This window comes from Scardinius erythrophthalmus, assembly GCF_964197995.2.
Source record: "Scardinius erythrophthalmus genome assembly, chromosome: 22".
Lineage (NCBI taxonomy): Eukaryota > Metazoa > Chordata > Actinopteri > Cypriniformes > Leuciscidae > Scardinius > Scardinius erythrophthalmus.
The window spans coordinates 6,384,890-6,407,877 of record NC_138242.1 but is presented as its reverse complement, the minus strand read 5'-3'; the positions used below and the strand labels follow the sequence as shown (position 1 = coordinate 6,407,877).

The 22,988-nt window shown below is 37.8% G+C and overlaps 1 protein-coding gene across 2 annotated transcripts in view; it reads right to left on the bottom strand.

Annotated features, from left to right (window-relative positions):
* plod2 (procollagen-lysine, 2-oxoglutarate 5-dioxygenase 2) overlaps positions 1 to 22,988 on the bottom strand; it is a 41,909-nt gene that overhangs the window by 6,918 nt on the left and 12,003 nt on the right. For both annotated transcript variants that reach the window (XM_081352204.1, XM_081352205.1), the window contains exons 2-13: positions 19,507 to 19,598; positions 19,170 to 19,306; positions 16,098 to 16,261; positions 13,209 to 13,321; positions 12,932 to 12,995; positions 11,659 to 11,756; positions 9,471 to 9,572; positions 6,228 to 6,353; positions 6,011 to 6,132; positions 4,087 to 4,191; positions 2,306 to 2,431; positions 1,223 to 1,364 (exon numbers count right to left, since the gene is read on the bottom strand). In XM_081352204.1, coding sequence (XP_081208330.1) covers positions 1,223 to 1,364; positions 2,306 to 2,431; positions 4,087 to 4,191; positions 6,011 to 6,132; positions 6,228 to 6,353; positions 9,471 to 9,572; positions 11,659 to 11,756; positions 12,932 to 12,995; positions 13,209 to 13,321; positions 16,098 to 16,261; positions 19,170 to 19,306; positions 19,507 to 19,598 — 1,391 coding nt within the window. The remainder of the gene's footprint in view (positions 1 to 1,222; positions 1,365 to 2,305; positions 2,432 to 4,086; positions 4,192 to 6,010; positions 6,133 to 6,227; positions 6,354 to 9,470; positions 9,573 to 11,658; positions 11,757 to 12,931; positions 12,996 to 13,208; positions 13,322 to 16,097; positions 16,262 to 19,169; positions 19,307 to 19,506; positions 19,599 to 22,988) is intronic.

The window sequence follows — 22,988 nt, the reverse complement described above, 5'->3', positions numbered from 1 at the left end:
TTCCCATTGCATTGGTTCAATGTCATGTTACTTGTGAAAAAGGGAGAGAGGAAAAGGATGATGAACACTTTGAATGCATCACAGAGGCTGCCATAAACGGACAGAGAGGTCATGCCTTCACAACAGCACATTGATATACTTTGAATACTTGCTAGTTACATCTTGGTCACAGAAGTGCAGCAGATGTTTAAAAGCAATGAGAAATCAGGCTAAAATGTCATATGCAAACTAATACAGAACAATGGCTGTTTAAGAGGTTAAGCTTTATTATCCACCTTTCTACAGTACATCCCCCCTTACTCCAACTTAAATTCTATCGACAGAATCTGTAACATGCTGTCAGTTACCAAAGACAATGAACTGATCCCTTAGTTTGTAAAAAAACAAAGATCTTATTAGCAGTAATGAATGTACAATGGAAGTATATGGGGAAATGTATTCTAGAACTGGATTTAGCACTGGATTAACTAGTTATATGTTACTAACATAATTCATGTGGGTGGAGTTTGAATGTAAGTAAACAGTATTTGTAAGCAGTAAACAGTGTAATGTAAACATAATTTATGTGTGTGTCATGTTTCCGTGATAACAGACTCTAAATGTTCAAGACTAAACTTGAAATATTGGCCATAACTTTGCACAGAAAAGTTAGTTATCAATTATATCACTCATGATAACACAAAAATGTTGTGACTACTTTCGAAATGGTATGTATTTTAACAGTTTTCCATTGTAAGTGCATTACTTTAAATGTGTGTTTTATTTCTTATTAATAAACAGCATGTCATTTATGCTGTTGATAGAGCTTAACTTAAACATTAACCCCCAGTTTCACAGACCAGGTTTAAGCTAGTCCGAGACTAAAATGCATGTTTGAGCGTTTTAAATGAGCGCAACTTATACTGATATTTCTTAAAATATGTCAGTGCCATTGTTTTGTCACAAGATGCACAACAGTAATGCTTTTTTCTAATACACGTTTATAAAAGCTATTTAAATGTCCTAATTGATCTAAGGCCAAATCTTGGCTTAGTCTAAGCCCTGTCTGTGAAACCGGCATTTTTTTTATATTAATTGCACAGATACAAATTATATTAAATTGACATTGCATACCTAAATACTTGAAACCCCAGACTATCATTACATAAATGATGTAATTGCTGCTGATCTAGATTAAATTTTTTTATTATAATTGTACAGCTTTGTGTTCCAGCGGTCATACCAAGTCTCTGGCATTCCTACACATGGCCATGTCAGGGTCCAGTCTCTCCAGCACAAAGACATTCCTCTCTTTGAATTCATTCCTCAGAGTCTGGCCCTTAATGAGGTAGATGTGGGCCATGAAGGGGATGTTCCACAAACCACTATTTACACAAGAAAAGACAAAAGATTTGATTTATATATTCCACAAAAATATTAAGCAGCACAACTGTTTTCAACATTGACAACAATAACAAATGTTTCTTGAGCACAAAATCAAAATATTACAATGGTTTTTGAAGAGGCATGTGACACTCAAGACTGGAGTAGTGATGCTGAAAATTCAGATTTGCATCACAAGAAATAAATTACATTTTAAAATGTATTTAAAAAACAACAACAGTTATTTAAATGTGTAATAATGTGTCATAATACTACAGTATGTACTGTATTTTTATCAAATAAGAGACTGTTAAAAAACATTAAAATTGCAATTATTAACTTTTGATGTGTGTGCGCATGCATGCATGTGTGTGTGTGTGTGTGGTTCTGGGAAACCCTACAGTACATAATGGGACAAAATGTCCCCACAAAGACAATGATTTTGGGTATTGTGATCTTTCTGGGGACCCGAAATCCTTGTTTTTGTGGGGAAATGTTTTGGTCCCAATGAGCAAAAACAGCTTAGAAAACTTTCTGCATTTTAACATTAAAACCATCTCTGTATGATTTATGTGACGGTTAGGTTTAAGGTATAGAATATAGTTTCTACAGTATAAAAATCATTATGTCTATGGAGTCCCCACAAAGATACTGAAATGCGTGTGTGTGCATATGTAAATTATTTATTGGCCAATGAGAATAGACACCATGTTTGGTATTAAATAGTCATATTTTTAATAGATAGATTAAAATAGATTGACTTTGTTAAAGAAGTGGTCTGGTGAGAAATGTACATGCTAAAAAGCAATCTGAGTTTTAATAGATTCCTCTTTTTGATTCGGAGAAGGATAATTATGCATTTTCTTAATTGTCTAATAAGATTATATACACTGACATTTTAGATCTCAATAGTTTCTGAATCACATTCTCTCAAGTCACTCACACACGCTTTCCTTGCACGATGTCAATGTAGTCTTCAGATCTTGCATAATAACCATCTAGGCTCAGGGCTCCCCAAAAGTTGGACCACAGTTTTCCGTGACGGGTGACAAGAGGGCCAATTATTTTTCTGAGGTGGAGAAAGATAAATGACACAAAAATCAGCATCAGCTCATAAATGTGCAATATACTGTAGGTCTACTAAGAAGGCCTACAAGAAAATCTGATGCTGAAAGATGACCTCAAAACAGGTGTAGATTTGATGTACTGAATTTTTGCAAGATGACACTATAGCATATTGCTTTAACATAGCACAAGTAAGTGGTTAAAGGGGTGGTTCGGGATTTTTGACATCGGACCTCATTTTTAAGTCAGCCTGGTTGTTATTCATCAGTGGAGACTTTTTTTTTTTTTTTTAAATTATCCAGTCCTTATATTTGGATAGTTAGCCGATGCTAGGCTAGCGCGAGTCAAGGGTAGATGTTAGCCAGCCATTAAAAACCGTTTTACCCACTCAACAGTGCACCAAACGCAAATCAATTATAACACTAGACTATCGATGCAAATGTCCGTTGAGAGAATAATGTTAGAAATCAAACTTACCTTTCATCACATTGCATTAGTTATAATTTGTTCCCTGTAATCATAAGCCTTGTCTACAGCTGCAGCGGAGTGATATTGATTACCTATAGGCAACCGAGTGAGCCGGTACACACATGTACTGCACACACTGTAGTGCGCTTCTTTTCTGTGTTTACTTTTTGCCGCATTACTAACTGGAGCAAAGTAAAATTCCGCAGCTGCTGAGAAACTAGTTCCTTTGGGATCATTGAGATGAAAGGTAAGTTTGATTTCTAACATTATTCTCTCAACGTACATTTGCATCGATAGTCTAGTGTTATAATTGATTTGCGTTTGGTGCACTGTGGAGTGGGTAAAACGTTTTTTAATGGCTGGCTAACATCTACCCTTGACTCGCGCTAGCCTAGCATCGGCTAACTATCCAAATATAAGGACTGGATAATTTTTTTTTAAAAATGTCTCCACTGATGAATAACAACCAGGCTGACTTAAAAATGAGGTCCGATGTCAAAAATCCCGAACCACCCCTTTAAGATGATTCAAGTGAGAACATTTTCACCATCATGTGAGGTTGTGAAGAGTGCATCCTTTTATTCAGGAACACGAGAGCAGTTGTATATGGTATCGTTTCTATAATCATGAGAGTGACCCTGAAGTAACACAGTCAAGCCTTCACATCTAGTGTGACCTTAAACAAGCATACAGAATTTCACTTTACTGAGGTAAACATGTCATTCAAAACACATTAGTGGAAATTATAATGTTGGTCAACGATGTGAAAGCAAGCAAGTAAAATTCCACATTTCTACGGTCACCAGTTACGATTTCACTCCACAAGCCAGAAGCCAGCTGAGAGAGTTCCCAAGACCTCTCAAAATATCCAAAAAGGGCTTCCTCTATAGTCATGCGAAAGAGCGCTTAGGTTGTCACGTTAAATGTGACTGAGTTCAGGCTTGTTTTTTAGTTAGAGTCAAGTGCCATTTTAAGAGTTCATGCGATATAGAGCAGACTGTTCCTATGCGCCATGGGAAAACAGGAAGCCACCCATGCTTATTTTTAAACCGTAAGGGATTTGCATTCAGTCGGCTGTAATGTTCCTGTGGTTTTAGCACTTGAGGGATTCAAGTCCTTTCCCTCAGACAAAACGGTTACTGTGGAAGATTCCAGAGTATTGAAATGCTTAGCATCAAAGTGAAGCTATACCTGTTTTGCTCGATGAGGAGTTTCAGGGTCTGTCGGTTGGTGAGCATCACATCTGCATCAATGCTGAAGTAATAATCACAAGAAAGATCCTTTCGGCACAAATCCCTGTAAGAAAGCAATGAGGGTGTCTTTATTAATATTGGAAACATTCTGTGCACTGTTGATTCTCTCAACCTCTTTACATGCAAAGATCACCATTCTTATTTAACTTTTTCCCCATCAGCATTTTAAAAAAAATGTTGCCAGGCACCGGCAGCCCTTTTTTTGTACCAAAATTCCATGGCCCTCAGAATATTTTTTGTATGAATATCTGAACATGCAATATTTCAAAAGAAAGAACAGACCCTCTGCTTTTAAACAAAAGAAAATAATTTGATTCTGAGATTCTGTACTCTTTAAGATATGCAAAAGCGTGTCTACCGAATATCAGTGGAAACACGGAGAGCCGGAAAATTCCGTCAATGGTGGGGAAATAGTTAATCTTGAAACTATGTATCATTAGAAAGGTTTAGGACTGTAGTTTCAATATTTGACCACTATTTGTGATTAAAAAACGGTTATAGTGAAAAATGTCATAATTTCTGTCAGTAGTGCAAAATCAACTTGCAAAATCAATCAGTTTTTGATATTTCATATACAATAACAAGGCACATTCGCATCTGCTCTGGTTTATTTGTGATCACACGGGTCCGCTTCACAACATCCATTAGTGCTGTCACATGTTTACTTGATATTTCAGGAAGAAAGATTGAATTGATAGCAGATGGAACATTTTGCTGAAGTCTTCTGTCTTTTAGTTTAGTTTTTTTTTCTCTCAGAATTTTGAAAAACTGCTCATATTTGCGAGAAATATCAATATCAAGTCTGCGAAAAAGTCAAAGTCAGAGATCTGAATGTAAACACAAACATTTCTCAACAAATTCATCCAAAACCAAATTGTATGAGCCCTTTTGTCCCACAGTACAAGGTATTTTAGAATAATATCTGAGTCAAAGTTGATAATTACATTAAGCAAATGACAATCCAAGTCTATTTTAGTAATGTTCATTTGAGTATTTATTTATATATTACTCTATGTTCAGCTCTGAAGCACAATAATAGGTGTCTGAAACGTTTTTTAATGTCTGCTCTGATGTCTTATGCAAACCAGCATTTTTCAAACCTACTAATTAAGACAAACAACGTGAGTGATATCACCATGACAGCAGCCACTAATGCCAAACACAGACATGCAGAGAAAATAGCATCAGGAACAGCTAAGATAATCAACATATGTATTTACACATCCCACTGAGTAGTCCTAAAACACATTTGAGGGTATATGATTACATAAATTCAGTGAAATGGATGTTAGTTATTGGGATTGTCTGTGCAAATCTCAAACTGAAATTTAATATCTGAGTTTTGGGGTTTCCTGAATATGAACATTAGTAGTAGTGACACTTAAACAAGCAGCAATAATTACATTGGAACCAGCTGGTTATAAGTAATTGTGAAAAAGGCTCAGGGAAGTTGATTGAGAAAATATCATGACATTTATACTTTTATTAAGTGTGTTAATTGCTTTTGGGGTCACAATATGAAAGCGATCATGTACATGCAGATTGAAAGGGTTCTGGAACCGAGCTAGGAATCTTGGAGACAGCAGTGCTAAACTGAGAGCAAATAGAAGGGTTCACAGGAGTGTCTTCTGTGTTTTGTTGGTACATTGCTAAAGGAGGGGCAGATTTACTGCTTTGTGGCGAGTCGGAAGTTGTTCCTGTGTTTTTTATTTGTAAGGAGCTGAAAGTGTGCTGACATGTGGCAAAGGTTTGTATTTATCTTTGATCAGGAGTTAGAGCTTAAATTGCTCAGATTTGCATTGTAATTTACTTAGTTATTTGCATATTTTCAAGACTCACTCTTAAATTAAAGGGACGCTTACATTCCCATGTTCCTTGCTTCTCCTTGAGTTAAACTCTCCTCTGGGCCAACAACCTTAAAACTGCGGAATACATCCTTGTTCTCTTCCCAAAACTTCTGTATGTGCTTCTCATGGTAAACCTCCTGAAGAACAAGACATGGAACAAGAACGGTCAAAGACAGACTCTAAAATCCAAAAGGTCAAATGCCTTTCATTGCTTTGTCAGCCAGACACTCACACTGTTATGAACAAAGAGATTCAGTTTATCTTTGGGATAATCTAGATTCAGGATCCGTCCGAGGAACTCTGGCAGGAATGGAGTTGGCTGCTCGATGTATACCCCAACAGTCACTTGTGGAAATTCCTGTTTAGATAAAGAAAAAAGTCTAGTCAAACATTAATACTTGTTCATGCAGTTATTCACAATGTTTTCACTAAGGGTGGGCGGTATAACCAAAAAATATCACAGCAGGAGTCATTTTATTGCACAGTGATTATGTATTGCAACATAAATATTTTACTGGGAAATTCAACTAAAGATTGTTTATTTTTTAATAACCATGTTCCTCCAACCATTCTCCTTGGGCCAAAGGATGGATAGCCAATCCATCACAGGGCTAACACACAGAGGAATACTTAATAACCATGTGGTAATGCTTATTTTTTTTAATAAACCAGTGAACTAAATATTTGAAAAACAAAAGATAGTTAATCTAATTTGATTATTTTGTCTCTTTATTTCATTGATGCAAAAGAAGATGAGGTTATTCATAAAAAAAAAAAAAAAAAAAGTCTACTATCAGTGCAAAAACAGTGCAAAATAAAATAAATAAGATTTCCCTTACCCTGGCTTGTTTTTGCTCTTTCACATTCCTTTATGTTCCTCTCTTCACATGTAAATAATGAAAAGCTGTCCTGTCCATCACACTTATTATGGTATAGCAAAATAATATACAGTACCATCATACCATCCAGCCCTATTTCTCACATAGAAAGAAGCGCTGCTGGAGGTCTTCGAGAAAGTAAAAGCTTCTTTCCCATGACATTGAGCTTAAGGTTACATGGATCGGTCACCATTACTTTTGTGGTTCTTGACCAGTCTACACAGCTCACTAGATGAAACGGGAGCTGAGTGGCACCATGTAATTTCCCAGTTCCGACCTTGGCTATGGGTTCCTGAAGGGAGTGTCCTAGAATCGAGCCAAATGTCTTTAAATTGTTACCGACAGCAGAGCAGGGAATAAACAGGAGACACAGGGGATTCTGCGGAGTCTAGACCAGGACAGTTTCCTTTAAAAGACCCTTTCAACCTCTGCATAAGCAGTGTGAGAATTTGAACTCTCGTCCGTTATTCAACAACCAGCCCAAAACCACTGAGCAAATGAGAGTGGTACGACCTGGCCACTTCCACGACAAACAACAGACTTTGGGCTGGGCCTCATCTCATCAGCCTTTCCAGTGTGTGTTTAGCAATAAATCAAATGTATCTGATAGACATACACTATATTGCCAAAAGTTTTGGGACGTCTGCCTTTACATGCACATGAACTTTAATGACATCCCATTCTTAATAGGTTAATATGGAGTTTGCCCACCCTTTGCAGCTATAACAGCTTCAACTCTTCTGGGAAGGCTTTCCACAAGGTTTAGGAGTGTGTTTATGGAATTTTTCGGCCATTCTTCTAGAAGCGCATTTGTGAGATCAGGCACTGATGTTGGACGAGAAGGCCTGGCTCGCAGTCTCCGTTCTAATTCATCCCAAAGGTGTTCTGTTGGGTTGAGGTCTGGACTCTGTGCAGGCCAGTCAAGTTCCTCCACACCAAACTCACTCATCCAATCGTGCTTTGTGCACTGGTGCGCAGTCATGTTGGTACAGGATGGGGGCCATCCCCAAACTGTTCCCACAAGGTTGGGAGCATGAAATTGTCCTTAATGTCTTGGTGTGCTGAAGCATTGAGAGAGAGAAAAACAACCCTACACCATAGCCCCCCCTCCACCAAACTTTACACCACTGCATCCGACGCTTTACATTGCACTTGGTGATGTAAGGCTTGGATGCAACTGCTTGGCCATGGAAACCCATTCCATGAAGCTCTACACGCACTGTTCTTTAGCTAATCTGAAGGCCACATAAAGTTTGGAGGTCTGTAGCTATTGACTCTGCAGAAAGATGGCGACTTCTGCGCACTGTGCTCCTCAGCATGTGCTGACCCCGCTCTGTGATTTTACATGGCATCCCACTTCTTGGCTGAGTTTCTGTTGTTCCCACTTTGTTAGAATACCACTAACAGTTGACCGTGGAATATTTAGTAGTGAGTAAATTTCCCGAATGCACAGGTGGCAACATTTCACAGTACCACGCTTTAACACTGAGCTCCTCAGAGCGACTTCCACAGTATTTATTTTTCCATAATATGGAAGTCAATGGTGCCCCACAACTGTTTAGCTACCCATATTCTTCAAAATATCTTCTTTTGTGTTCAACAGAAGAAAGGAATTCATACAGGTTTGGAACAACTTGAGGGTGAGTAGATGACAGAATTTTCTTTTTTTTTTCAATGTTAATTACAATTCCATCGAATTTACAATGTTAATTGTAAGTTGATGTTAGCGCAGGTCCATTAAATAATATTAACAGATACAACTTTAGATTTTAATAATGTATAAATAAGATTTATACATGCTATTTTCATTGCGAGTTCATGTAAACTGATGTAGTTGGCTTATGTTAACAAATGGAACCTTATTGTAAAGTGATACTACTCAAATATACATCACAATGCAGAAAGAAATATCTGTTGCTGATTCTGTTTCATTGTGACTTTGATAATGTTCTAAAAACATTAGCAGTGTGTTAGGAAATGCTGATAAACAAAAAAGTTCAGCTCCAACATTGTGGTGAATTTTGCACAGGCAAGTACTAAAGCAGAAATGAGTTATTTCTGAATCAGTAACTCAAGCTTAATGTATAGAACTCAAAGTCCTTTTTGCCAACCTTAGCTGAACCCTACGACACATTATCAGGACAACCGCTGTAAGTTGCCCTGTGGATAAAACCCCACATTGAGCTGCCCGCTAAAGAGAGGTCTGGTTGGCAGCAACACCCCAGTAAGTGAAACCGTTCTAAAACCAAAAGCCATTTCCTGCACCACAGCAGTGTACAACTTCCTCTTCCTCAAGTGGCTCCTCATGGGCATTTGCAATCTTTTTAGGAGTGTTTAAAGGAACATAGGGTGCTTAGGATGCATGTTATTGTTGGAAACAACACAGAATTTCCATGCCTCAATTTTTTACCTTATCTCAAAGTGAAAAAAAAAAAAAAAAAAAAAAAAAAAAACCTAATCACTTAATATATACAAACATGTATTAATAGTGTTGGAAATGTTTTATTGTTTTAAATGGCAGTTTTAGGACATAACTTTCTGGTGCTGAGAGGAAAAGGAACAAAAACAGCCACTGTGGCTTTCACTGGATGACTCACTTTAAGCTGAGACAAATCCACCATGTCTTGGTCACAGATGGTACAGCCTCGCTCATAGTTCCACACATTGGGGATGTAGTTGGCTAAGTAATTCAAGTATATCTGTGGGGAAAAAAAGTCATTTTAGTTTAGTTATTCATTTTAAAATACATTTCAAAATATATATAAACAAATATTTTAAAATATTTATTCTACATGGTCCAGATGATTTAAGCTCCAGAATAGGAAATGTCCACCCATATTCCAGCCCAGCCTGTAGTAGTTAAATCCAATTTTGGTTAGGACAAAAACCCAAAAATGAATCCTGCTGTCAAATTGTCATGAACTACTGTAACTAGAACTATAATTATTGCTGGACTGTTGCTTTAGATGTATCACACAACACACATTAAAGAACAAGTTTTGTATCTCAGCTGGGAATTTACAGGACATCATCGCAGGGAGGGAAAACTTCCATCTGGTGGTCATTTTGTATTTAAACAGTGTGATTGATCAAGCAGATTAACTGTGTTGAAAGGAATAATGTTCTCGTTCTTGTGTGTTGGCTCGTTGGGAAACGCCTCTTTATCTTAGTTTAGGATAATGAAATTAACTTGTTACCATAAACAGGTTGCCTCAAATTTTGCTGAAAGAGTAAACCTTAAATATTTATTTTTGATCGGTGAGATAAAGGCGTGCATTTTCCAGGGACCCACCCCTCTGTGAAGCCCATGGGACCCCAAATCAAATATTATTTACACTGACAAAAATGTATCACTGCTGTATATTTGTAACGCAGACACAGACGACTACTGTCATGAACATTAGAAGTAAGGGAATCTGTCAAGATACAATGATAACATGTTTCTATGTAAAACGACTTGCCTTTATACAGTATACAATTGGATATTTGCTAAGTGATATTCAACCTTAATTTAAAACTGTCCATGTGCCAAAGATTTGAGTTTTTGTTCGCTGGAACACAAGCCCATATTCCTTGGTAATTTGTTCACTGACTGCTGGATACAGATTTTGGCAGGACAACTGCACACTCTTGTCATGCTGTTTTCGATTACAGGAAGTTAGAACGCAATTGTAAGGAGGGGATCTTCAATTCAACCCAGCCTCAAACACATTACAGATGGTATCCAGATGCAGTCTCTTATTCGTCCCATGTTACATAGTTTTAGTTAATTTAACATTTATTGTTGACTGCTAAGACAGACAACCCCTTGGAGACCAGGTCATGACCTCTAGGTCAAAAGGTCAATTGTTTAAACATTACTGACAGAAAAGAGATATTGCTCACTAATTCCAAATGAAAAAAGGCTATAAACCAAGCCGTTGACTTCATGTTCTGGTTGTAAGCTACTACTGTGTATCCTTAAGCCTTGTTACTTTTATTGGACCTTGTTTCAGTATTTACGAGAACATCTGTATTCCCCAGGGCATTTTTAAGACACTGGAGATCAGAGAGATCATCAGGGACAGACACAGGGCAGCTTGAATGAATCAAAGAGCATAAGGGTGAGCTCTGGATGGATGATTATTCATTAGAAACAGCACAGATGGTTGGATATTAGAATATGACTCCACACAGTGCTGTGTTTATTTAATCTGTCACTGAGATGCAGATGGAAAAGCTCTATGGGCTTGAGATTACATTATCACCCAGGCATCCTGCTAAAATGTCAAACTCTACTGCTAGGCTGAGAGAGTTGGGCAATGACTGTGATATTCCGGTCAAAGGACTGTCTAGTATTTAGTCACTAACTGTACAATTACAGTCAGGGGCATCACTTTGAAAATAAGTCATGTTGTGTTTTACTAGAAAATATTATTAGTTTCGAGGAAGATGAAATGAATGAAAGCATGAATGAAATGAATGAAAGCAACTGCAGAAGGTGCAACTTAAATGGTCAGACAAATTTAGAAAAGCGAATATGTAAGTTCTGCCACTGGCTAACACTTGGTTTGACCTACATAATCAATGACAACTAATAAGACATTGTGTTTTGGAAGTTAATTTGCTTTGAGTGACACAGCTTGAATGACACTTCTAGTGTCAATTGAAAACCTCATTAAACGCAAGTGTTCAATATCTGTTAGAATATGTGCATGAAGACATAACACTAAGACAACAGAAAACTGCAGGTATTTTGATCCAGGTCTACTTTCTGCACTGTTTGCATTATTCATTGACGCTTACCTTGGTGTTCACATTTCCATGGATAACCGCTGGCAGACTGTTGTAGACAGTATTCCTCACTCGCACTCGCTCCGTTCCAAACTTCAGGAGAACTTCATCTAAATTTAAAAAATGGATCTTTACATTTTTACATTCAGTAAGTCCATGGATTTCAGTGTTTTATTGCTCAGCAGGCAACAATTGTAAGTCTGGGCACTGAGACTTGATATTGCACAACTCTTCTCAAATAGGCCACATAATTTCAGGTGTCTGTAGAACAAAAGGTGTGGGTGCTTTCACACTGGCAGTTCTACAAATTCACACTTACAAATAATCAGATCAGCGTAAAGGTATATGCGTTTTTGGTGTGCTGTCCGGGGGAGGGCTCCAAGCTCGGAATTTGGCCCGAACCCAGAGTCCTCCCCCCGTATTTTTGGTTAAGAAAGTAACCATGCTGAAAATTGTCGAGGAGCATAGGTAAGTCGACTGTGTATAAAGTATAGCCCTCCACTCATTTGCTGATTGGGCAGACATGTTGATTACTGATTGTTGACAGCAGGTTGGAATGACGTGATGATTGGAATGATGTGATGATTGGAATGATGTGATGATTGGAATGATGTGATGATTGGAAAGACGTGATGATTGGATAGATCATTTGAATTCTGCAGATGACGATGTCTTTAGTTCAATAAAACACATGTAAGGGATGATAGTGTTGATGGTTTACCTTGGATACGAGAGTGAGCCTGCAGTGTAATTGAGCAGAGTGAATGCAGTCATGGCGGCAAATGAATGGCTATCCGTTATCTCCTCTAAAGATTCCATTTGCAAGCAGTAGAAAGCCACCTTCATGCGACACACATACAGTAAACCCAAGTGTCGTTTACTTTGCTGCGCATAATAGCACCAAATGAATAAAAAAAACAATATATTGTTCTGTATTCTTTCATGCAGCCAGCACGTTTGTGATGACGTACAGTAAAATGAACGCAAGTGCACCAGGGTTCGATGGAATCAAGTTGAGTTTGAAACCAGACCAACGCTGCAGGGGGCGCCGGGAACAATCGAGCTCGGATCCGGACCACAGCAAGCGTGCCCAGTGTGAAAGCACCCTTAGTGATGCTTGCCTTAATTACTTGATTACCGAGAACTAATACTGAGACCAAAATTGTTTTGATGCAAAATCTAAATCAAACTTTGGCAACCCTTTATTCACCAGTATGATGCAATATATGAAAAAAATGACTTGTGTTTAATAGCAAGTTTTACAAAGCATCTTGGATTGACTCACCAACTGCTCCATTCAAATTCTGGAAAATCTCGCACTTGTGGTCCAAGGTCATATTAAGCCTTTCCTAAAATAAAGAAGAGAACACACTTGAGTTTGTGTAAAAGTGACGGTGTGACCTTTGTCCTCGTGTAAACTGTTTATAGTTTTGTATTTTTAACCAGTTTGTTTTCTTTTGAATGGTATGATATGGGTGTAAGCACTTTATAAGTGCATGTGGTCAAGTTACAAGCACATTTGTGTTCTCGCAGAGTGCCTTAAGGCTTGTTTCTTCACTGACCCTCTGAAGTGGATCCACGTAGATCTTCGTGTAGAACAGCTGATCATCATCGTTATCATGAAGGTCCCACTGGTTCATAATCTTCTGTATGAATGGAGCATAGCCAATAAAGCCTGTGAAAGACATCACATTGGTTGTTTTATGGACTGTCTGTGTTGTAAAAAAAAAGTGTAAAGCGTTTACATTATGGGATGTCTGGATACAACGATTCCAATTTCAATTATGCCTTTTCTGAGAATCTTAAATCTCACTCCCAATTCTGGTGCGGTTCCTCAAACCCTCAAAACAGTGGGAAGTCTGGCAGAGGTATCTGACCAACAAGCAACAAGTGTTGTGTGGCCACGTCTAACCTCAGAAGTCACAGACTTTCTACATCTACTCAGGACGGAGGGCTCTGATCAGCATATGTGCTGGCTCTCTGTGTTTCTATAGTAACCTGCGTACGGATTTCTCATCATTTTCTTAAAGCTCTAACCACAGTTGAAAATTGTAGAGCTTGGTTCTCACATTGGCCTCTGTGCAGTTTTAGATACCACCATTCCGCAGGAATTAGGAACTATTTTAAGTAACCGCCCTAGACATTTTTAATTCCTAATAACCTTTTTCTATTGCCTACATTAATAGGCTGATCTGAAAACCATTTAAAACACATAAAATTGATGTTTCCAGTGGCTTTAGTAGGAATCTGTACAAATCTGTTTAGAAGGCACCATCACACCTCAAATGATTTTACTGGACATCGAGACTTGAGATCTTTCAATGAATCACCAATCCGCTAGAATCTAGAAGAAGATAAACAAGGCAAGTTTTCAAGCAAATATGATTTACATGTCAGTTCATTCACTAAATTAGCAGATATCCTTAGTCTGTAGGCGGTCACCTCAGATGTGGTGACATGAATCTTGTTTTATTACAGTGCAATAAAAAGTAAAACCCTTGACATAATGCCCAGGTTCGAAAGCAATAGCTGAAGCCAGATGTAATGCATCATGACATGTGGTTTTAATTTAGAATCCAGAATGTTTTTTTTCCCACAGATCAAATCAACTCTACCTTCAAGAAGCTTGAATTTGGGCAACACAAGGGATGATCAGAAAGAGACAAGCTGTGCAATGCAGTCTTTCTTATTTCCACAAATGCACTGGTCAACATGACATTTCTGGTCCAACTGAAACAAAACGGTAGTCACCACAATCTACGGAGCAGCTGAAGGGATAAAACCAACCTTCAATTTTGGATGTACAGGCAATCAAACAGGAAGTCCAACACAAACAAACTTGTCCTGTTAATGACACAGGCTCAACGCCCTGACAGGACACTACACAAGACGAAGTGACCACTGCAGTCAAAGCAGTAATTGGCCAGATGAAAATAGAAAGAATCAGGACTACAAAGTTTAGACGAGCAATGACCACAGGGTTTTTTGAGTACAGAGGGGTTGACGTTACTGTTCTTCAATGGACAATCTGAGAAAGATGGATGGATGCACACGTACACACACTCAAATGAATGCACCATTCATGAAGACCCCTGTATGAATAGTCCACTATGGACTCAGGAAATTCCACAGGGTGAGTTGCCGCTTGGCAGTTTACACAGAAAACACTTTCTCTATCATATTACACAGATAAAAAAGTTCCACTGTTTGTACTTCACTCTCTATAATCACCCTCCTTGCATTGTTCTAAATCCTACCAGACCAAACAAACCCACACAGCAAACTGCACTGTGATGATACGGCTGAATGGCAGCTGGCCATGACCTCATGTGCATAAAGTCTTCCAGTGATATGCTGCCTGAGTTGAATTCTTGAAGACTGACCTCCCAAACACACAAGCAAAACATGCAAACATGTGTATAAATAACATGGGATGTTGAAGAATGTAAACCATAAGGTATTATAAGCTGTGAAGAACCAATAGAACGTTTACAGACTAAACAGTTGTACAAATCAATTGTGCACAATCTTAACGTGAACGTGCTCTTAAACCAGATTCAGGTAGCCTGTTATAAACAGTACATGTCAACCGTTTAACCAACTGTCTCAGCAAAGTTGTCTTTATCTATTGCTGAAACAAAACCTATTTCACACTGGTCTTTATAGCGCCCCTTGTGGTAACAGTGTGTTTGACACATGTTGGATGATGCATGAAAGCTAAAAATGTTTGTTCATATACTTGAATGGTTTGTTTTAGTCCTTACATTTGCAAAATGCAAAAAGTGTTTACAAAATGCTGATTAGTGAAAGTGAATATCTATAACACAACAAGACCATCGGTCAGGTTTTGACATAAACATATAAGATGTGTACACAATGAATAAGTTACCAGATTGGCAGTAAAGGTGCTTACATGCAAAATTTAAGGTAACAGCCAAAAATGTGTGCTAATCAGATTTTGACCAGTTATATACACAAGACAAGTCTGTTTATTTATACCAAAATTGGTACAAGTACATTTATGAATTTAAAAATATCATGTAAATGCAGCAGATTTCTCATTGTGATACCAAGAATTATGTCTGAAACACTATATTCAAGTTAACAGAAGTGTTTCTAGCTTGCATGTGTGGTTTCCATGTGTTTATGCCTTTCCATTAAAAAATAATATTGATTAAGGCATTTACATTACTTTGCATGACCTTTATTTGGTTATTTAGCATAATCAGTATAAAATAGCACAGGTAAATGCCCTCGTGCTGTTTTGATAGAATATAAGTGATGTAGAAATCCAATTGAACCAAACTGAAATCTCAGTAATTGAGGAATTCTTGAGGAATCTCAATAATACAATGGCTTTGGGCTCATCTGATAAACCATTATGAGTAACTATGAAGCAACTTTCCTATTTTCAAATCCTATAGATATTTGCCATTCCCATGTTTACACACCTCCAGAGTTAAGAAAGCGTTTCCCACTCCGGACAGAAGGATACTTCTCTGCCAGTCGAGAATCTGGCCAGATGATTCCCTCAGCAGCGAACGCCAGCTTATGATTGGTCTGCTGGAACTTCCTGAGAATCTCCTCAGGTCCACCAGCAAAGATGAGGTCATAACTAAAGAGGGGAAATAAGTAAATTGTTATGTTCACTAAGCGTCCCAACGGATCAGTGATCTTCACATTTAAGACATTATCAAGCAGTTGCACAAATTATGTTTGCTAATCCACGTCCAGTTAATTTAATATGCTGTGTCTATTTTCACTGAACTGCTGGAAGGGAGTGGAGGGCATTTCTTAGGCATTTTGGTCTTCTATTTCAGACACTATTAATATGCCTGGTAACGTTAGTAACTATAAATGTCATCAGAGGAAGTAAACTGTGAGGGAGGCACCATGGTTTCCTCTCGTCTGGGGAACACCTGTGCACACAAATCATTTCCCTTTTTTCTATCATGACTTAAAATTCATCTCTGGAATATGTGACACAGCTTTAATGTGGCAAAATGGTCTCAACTACACCTGTAAAGGAAATAATACTGTAACATATATTTCAGAGGAACCCAGAACTCTGATTTGCTAGCTACTTTCCTAAATGTTTAGCTTATACACAATGCTAGCTATTCACGAACGTGCGGCCCTGAATGTTATTCTGAACTTTTCTGAACTCTGAGCTGTTTAGGAGACCTAGAAATATGTGTAATTCCAGATATGGGTGTGTATAAATAGCTGCTTCAGAGTTCAGAGAGTTCTACAATAAGGACTTGATTCGATTTGAGGTGATTTATATAAATGACCCCTTGATAAAACGGCACTGCATGTGGCAGGTAAGCATGAAGTTAACTTCAGACACTAATCTTTTACTGCTTTGTGATCATAATAATCACTCACAATTCTGTAGAACACACCCAGACCTGCACAGCAAAAAAAAAAAAAACCTCGCCACACTTTCATTATGAATTGACATGCTGTAATTTCCCTTGAACGATGAAGTTAAATACCGTGCAATTTATTATGGTTGATTTGCATAAATTGAGCAAAATGCCACAATTTCTGCAAGAGCCTTGGTTTTAAAGGTAGGTCTACAGAATTGTTGAACAAATTCCCGACTGTTTTGCCTTCACACAGTCTTGATGTTTCCCATTGAACTGGAAATGATACTGTAAGATTTCTCTTACTGAGGTGGGTTAAAAAGGATATGCATTTACACTTATGACACATTTGTTATAGTTGATGAAAAACTACTATATATTTAGCCAGTTACTTTGCCTTTATCTAGACTATATATTTTTCTGGCCGTAATTTACTTTAAATTACAGGTAAGTACGAAGTAAATAATTATGGTAAGTATTGAGGCAAAGTAGTAAGTATTTTATGGCAGATTAGAGTCTATTCACAGCTAGTACCCACATAGAGAAATGGATATTGGAACCTTTTCTGTCTCTGGAATGTGGACCAGTATTTTTACTGTTTAGTAAATCTGATACCATTTATGGGCCTTTCACACATGAATTGTTAACAAAGTTTATTAATCCTTAACACTTAATCTTGGGCTGTCTTGCTTCATGTTTCAGATTGTTCATATTTTACCCAGTAATAGTTGCCATGCAATGCAGTTTAGGCTTGTCAAAGGCTTCATAATGTAGAGTCTAAAGCGTTGCTAAACCCACTTTCAAAATTTAATTTCATATTTTGTTTTTCCATGGTTAAACATGTATTTAACTAGTAAAAAATAAAAATAAAATTAACCCAGGATTTAGTGTGGTATTTTAACAATACAACAGCTGTACATCTTTGCTAAGCATCTTTGCTAAGTTGTTAATGTTCAAGTTCATGATGTAACATTGGTTTCACTTTTGATAGTCCACTTTAGACATTCTACAAACTATAAGTAACTTTGCAACTACATATCAACTAACTAACATGTCATGAGAATATTAGTAGGCTGTTAGGTTAAGGATACAGATAGTAGAATAAGGCAGAGTTCACACTGCACGGTTTTCAAAGTAGTCACAGTTATTTTCACACTGCACGACTATCTGGGGTAACATTCAGTTGCTGCTGTGTGTGTGCACATTGCACGATGGATCGGCGACAGGTGGTTTCACATTGCATGACTTTGCAAAAGAAAGAATCGCCGACAACTTCTGTCTGGTCCGCAAAATTACGTTACACAACCAAACAAAGATCTTCTTTGAGTTCTCGCGGGAGACTGAAATTGTTATTAAAAATGATAGCCCACAAGAAGCTTGTGATCTAAACTGTCTGTGCGCTGATTTGCACCGAAAAGGAGAAAAAAAAAAACAGATTATGCAGGAGGAAATGGTTGGGGAGACGCGGGGAGCAAGGATTGTGTGTTCTGCAATGAGAGTTGGGGGTAAATAAATAATTTTGTGTAAAATGTACTGCTGTTGCTGCTGGTCAAGCAAATGTTTTTGCTTTGTTTCTGTTTGATATAATTGTAAATATATCTATTAAAATACTGATATTCTGGCCTATAACTCCTCCCCGAACATCCCGCTGCCCTGTATCTTGCTCTCTCATTGACTGTAGGTAATCACCGATGTAGTTTTCAGTCAGAACACATTCACACAGCAAGATTTTTAATTGCTGACAGGTCTAGATATTTAGCATGCTTTAACGTCTTTGATAATTCACACTGCGTGATAGTCACTCGCGTGAACGAGCACCGATTTGCCAATGATTTCGGGCATTTGTCGGCAATCTCTCAAAACCTGTAGGTGAGTGAAAATCGGGGCTAAAATCGTGCAGTGTGAACTCAGCATTAGTTGACATGCACTTGCAAAATTACAGGTAGTTGACCTTAGTTACAAGGTCACTAATAGTTAGTAAAATGTCTTAAGTGGACTATCAATATAAAGTGTATAGCCTGATAGCCAGACAATCTGAAAAGTTCTCAAAACCTGTACAAGCCCATCAAACTACTAAAAGAAACCAGCTCCATAGCCAGATAAATATCATCCAACTGTCTTTTTTTTCAACAGGCAATTGACAAGCACACCTACCTGTCCACAAACAAGACCACTAAGTCCTCTTGGTCAGCCAGAGACTCCATGGCTTCCTTCAGCAGTCGAACCTTTTGACCTCCACCAATGGACCGACCGACATCCCCTCCTTTCCACACCTCTCCCATCCCCAACACCTGCATTCAGCATGTGTCAGTTCAAACAGCAGCTCAGTCAACATACTACCATCACACCTCCATCTACCTGCATGTTGTGAATGAGTTTAAAAATTAAGCACCCAGGTGAGAAGCAGTGGTCTCGCATTGGGGCATTTTGTGTGTGTGTTTTTTTTTTTTTTTTTTTGTGTGATATAAATGATGTGTGAAATAAATCTTACCTTCACATTGAAGTTGAAGTAGTTTGCTGACTGCATGAAACGGTGGAAGCCATCCGTCTCCTCTGTTGCAACAGTAAGTACAAGCAGTTTTTCTGGCAAAAGATAATCAAGAGAAAAAAATAAATAAATTAGAAATAAAGAGGTTCCAGGGCTGTATTCCTTGAAAACCTGAATATATTTAGGATTGATGAGGTTTTCCAAAACCCTGCCATTCACTAAAAAGACTCCTTATATATATATATATATATATATATATATATATATATATATATATTACACACATATATGTTGATTTTTGCCTACAGTATGAAGTAGAGGGTATCTTGTTACTCCAAACCAAACTACAACCAAACCTCAAACCTATGTCAACACTCGCAAGACTGATTCCCAAAGTTCATCCCCTCCTCCTGTGAGGATAAATGTAGAGTAAAGTAAAAAATCACCATGATTTGAAATAGTTTTGGCAGGACGTGTTCCATAATGTGTACAAGTGTTACATCTGATGGTGGTAACAGTGGTGCTGACGGTTAGCTGCAGAAGAGGGTCTTAAGTTTCTTAAGCACCCACTACATTTCCAGCAGGTACAGGCCCTCTTGTAGAGCACTGTGGGAAAATAAATTCCAGACTGGGGTGTGAAGGGCTGGGTAACTTCAATCGTCCGTCATCTCTTGGTTTGGAAAACAGCCCCAGAGAAATCTTAAGCAAACTTAAGAGTAAGGAACAGGATATATGTACGTCATCTGTAACTCTGTAACACAGTGTAGGTTTTACAACTGTACTGATTCAAACAAATGACAAGCATGTATAGAATAAAACCTCAATTGTTCTTGTACATGATTGTGTGGCCTTTGGAAAACTGCTTCAGTGCTTTGATTTACACTTAAAAGTCATATCCAGATACATTAGAGTGTTTTGTCACATGGTATTTGCGGTTCAGGTGATTGGCTTAAAAAACAGGTATACTGTACTGCCCATGAGCAAAGGTGGCACAATACTTGTCTTTGTTGAATTAACTGGATTAGAAGAAATTATTTGGGTTACCATATAGTGTCTTCACAAGTCACTTTCACTTTTTGACCACTAAGAAAAACTGCATTTAAAATGCTTTCTCTACAGTAGGAACTACGTTGGAGGGTTTCTAAATACACTGAACATTTAAATGGGTGGGTTTCTAAATACCCAGTCTGCCACATCTGTGGCATTGTGCTGTGTGATAAAACTGCACATTTTAGAGAGGCCTTTTATTGTGGCCAGCCTAAGGCACACCTGTGCAATAATCATGCTGTCTAATCAGCATCTTAATATGCCACACCTGTGAGGTGGATGGATTATCTCAGCTCACTAACACAGATTTAGACAGATTTGTGAACAATATTTGAGAGAAATAGGCCTTTTGTGTACATAGAAAAAAGTCTTAGATCTTTGAGTTCAGCTCATGAAAAATGGGGGCAAAAACAAAAGTGTTGCGTTTATAATTGTGTTCAGTGTGTCTCTGGTGAAAATCAAGTTGAATGAGAAGTCACAACTGGTCAGTGCCTGTGCCTCATTCATTTTGGAATGGGTCACATTATTATACATTCAGCAATAAAATAAAAGTTATGGCAGGAGCAACAGGATTTCTCACCTCGTAAAATGGCTCAACTGTGCAATTTCAGAATAGTGTTAGTACTCCATATGTGCTGAGCAAAGCATGGAAATGTAACATTTACTACAGTATGTTTTATACATTCCTATACATTCTTGTATTCCTTCTCTGATGACGTCAGTTTGACGGCTATAAGGCCATCGGCCACATCCTTAAACACTCGCCTCCAACCAAGATGGCGAGGAGGTGAACTTAAATCAAGCCTCAATCTCTATTTCTTCTCATTTAATATTAAGTTTCACTACAAAGTCAGAATACTGAATTAAATTCTATTACAACACCTGGTTCATACTGACATTAAAAATCCAATGATTTCCACACGTTAAGAATATATCTTACTGAAAATAATCTACTCCTGAGCCCTTCTGAAAATTTCATGGTTAGATGTTTAAAACGGCCCATCTATTGAAGTTGGAACAACAATGCCTACACGATGAATGTGCAGTATTTTGTCCTACAGTTTTTTCTTCATCTTACCAAAGAATCTTAGAGAGTTTTTTTTTTTTTTTTTTTTGCTTTTTTGGCGTCCATTCTAGGGCTCTTAGCTCTTATCACTATTACATAGACATGCTGGCAATATGATCAGTCACATGGCTTTATGGCTCAATTGATCCAAAACTGAGAAAAGATGGCATCCTCCAGGTCACATATTTCCAGTGGGTCATGTACCATCCCAGTAACTGCCATTGAAATGAATGGAAATGACAACATATAGCTCTCTACAGGTCTATTAGATCTATTAGACTATTTGTTTCAGCTGTAGATTTAGGGTGTGATATTTTCAGTAGATTTTACCATATTAAAGCCACTGAGAGAAAATTCCACTGAATTTCCTCCACAGTCAGAACTCAGAAGTTAGAAAAAGATCACAGCTTCCATGGAAGCATAAATAAAGTAAAAGTCAATGTATAAGAAAAGAGCCAAAATATTCTGAAGAACACAATACGCTTGCTAGGGACTTCTCAAGAAAAGGCTAAAAGCCCAGGAGACCGTCATAAAACAAGCTTCAATGCTTTTTTTTTGTTTGAACTGAACTATGATCCCTCTGATTCCTTTCTAAGTTCCAGACTGAAATGCCTGGTTCCTCTCACATACATAAGCTATGCTGTTCTATAAGATGCAGTAAATGTTTAATCTGGATGCTTAGACGGTAATGTTATATCCATCGTAAGGCCACTAGAGTAATAATGGTCACGCCATGTGCACATAGCATCCTGTAAACGTACAGGTCTCATTGAGCTTCATTGTCTGAGAAAGCCCCTTTCTAAGAGCAGCTTGAGTTTAAAGTAACAGCTGGGGAATTCTATACAATGAAATTGCCTGGACAGCTGTTTTTGTTCAGTGGTTACGTCAGCCTTAAACATGGGTCATGTTAAAGAAAATCGTAAGGGTCTTTAATCATTGTACACTCCCATGAGCAAGAAAAAAACCTCTTTAGCTCAGTTGTTTCTCCTGGACAGCAACAAGATTAAATAGAAATAGTGACCAAATGGTGACATGCATTTGAGGTTTTAGGGTGCTGCAGCATCTCCTCAGGTTCAGAAAAGATATGCTTTGATTTGCCAATATGCCAAGTCTTCTATCAACATCTCAATATGAACTCAGCCTACATTTCGTATCAAATTCTTCCAAGATAAAATAACCTTAGCTATTATGGCCACATTCATTTTCATGTGGGATTTGTAAATCATGGATAAATCAATGATTGCTTGTTTAACCAAGATATACTGAGCTATGTATCTTGTTTGGAATCGACATCTAAATGTCATTATTTTCAGAATACGCCAACATTTTTCATTCACGTATACTTCATGCTTTGCCAATATAGAATGTATTA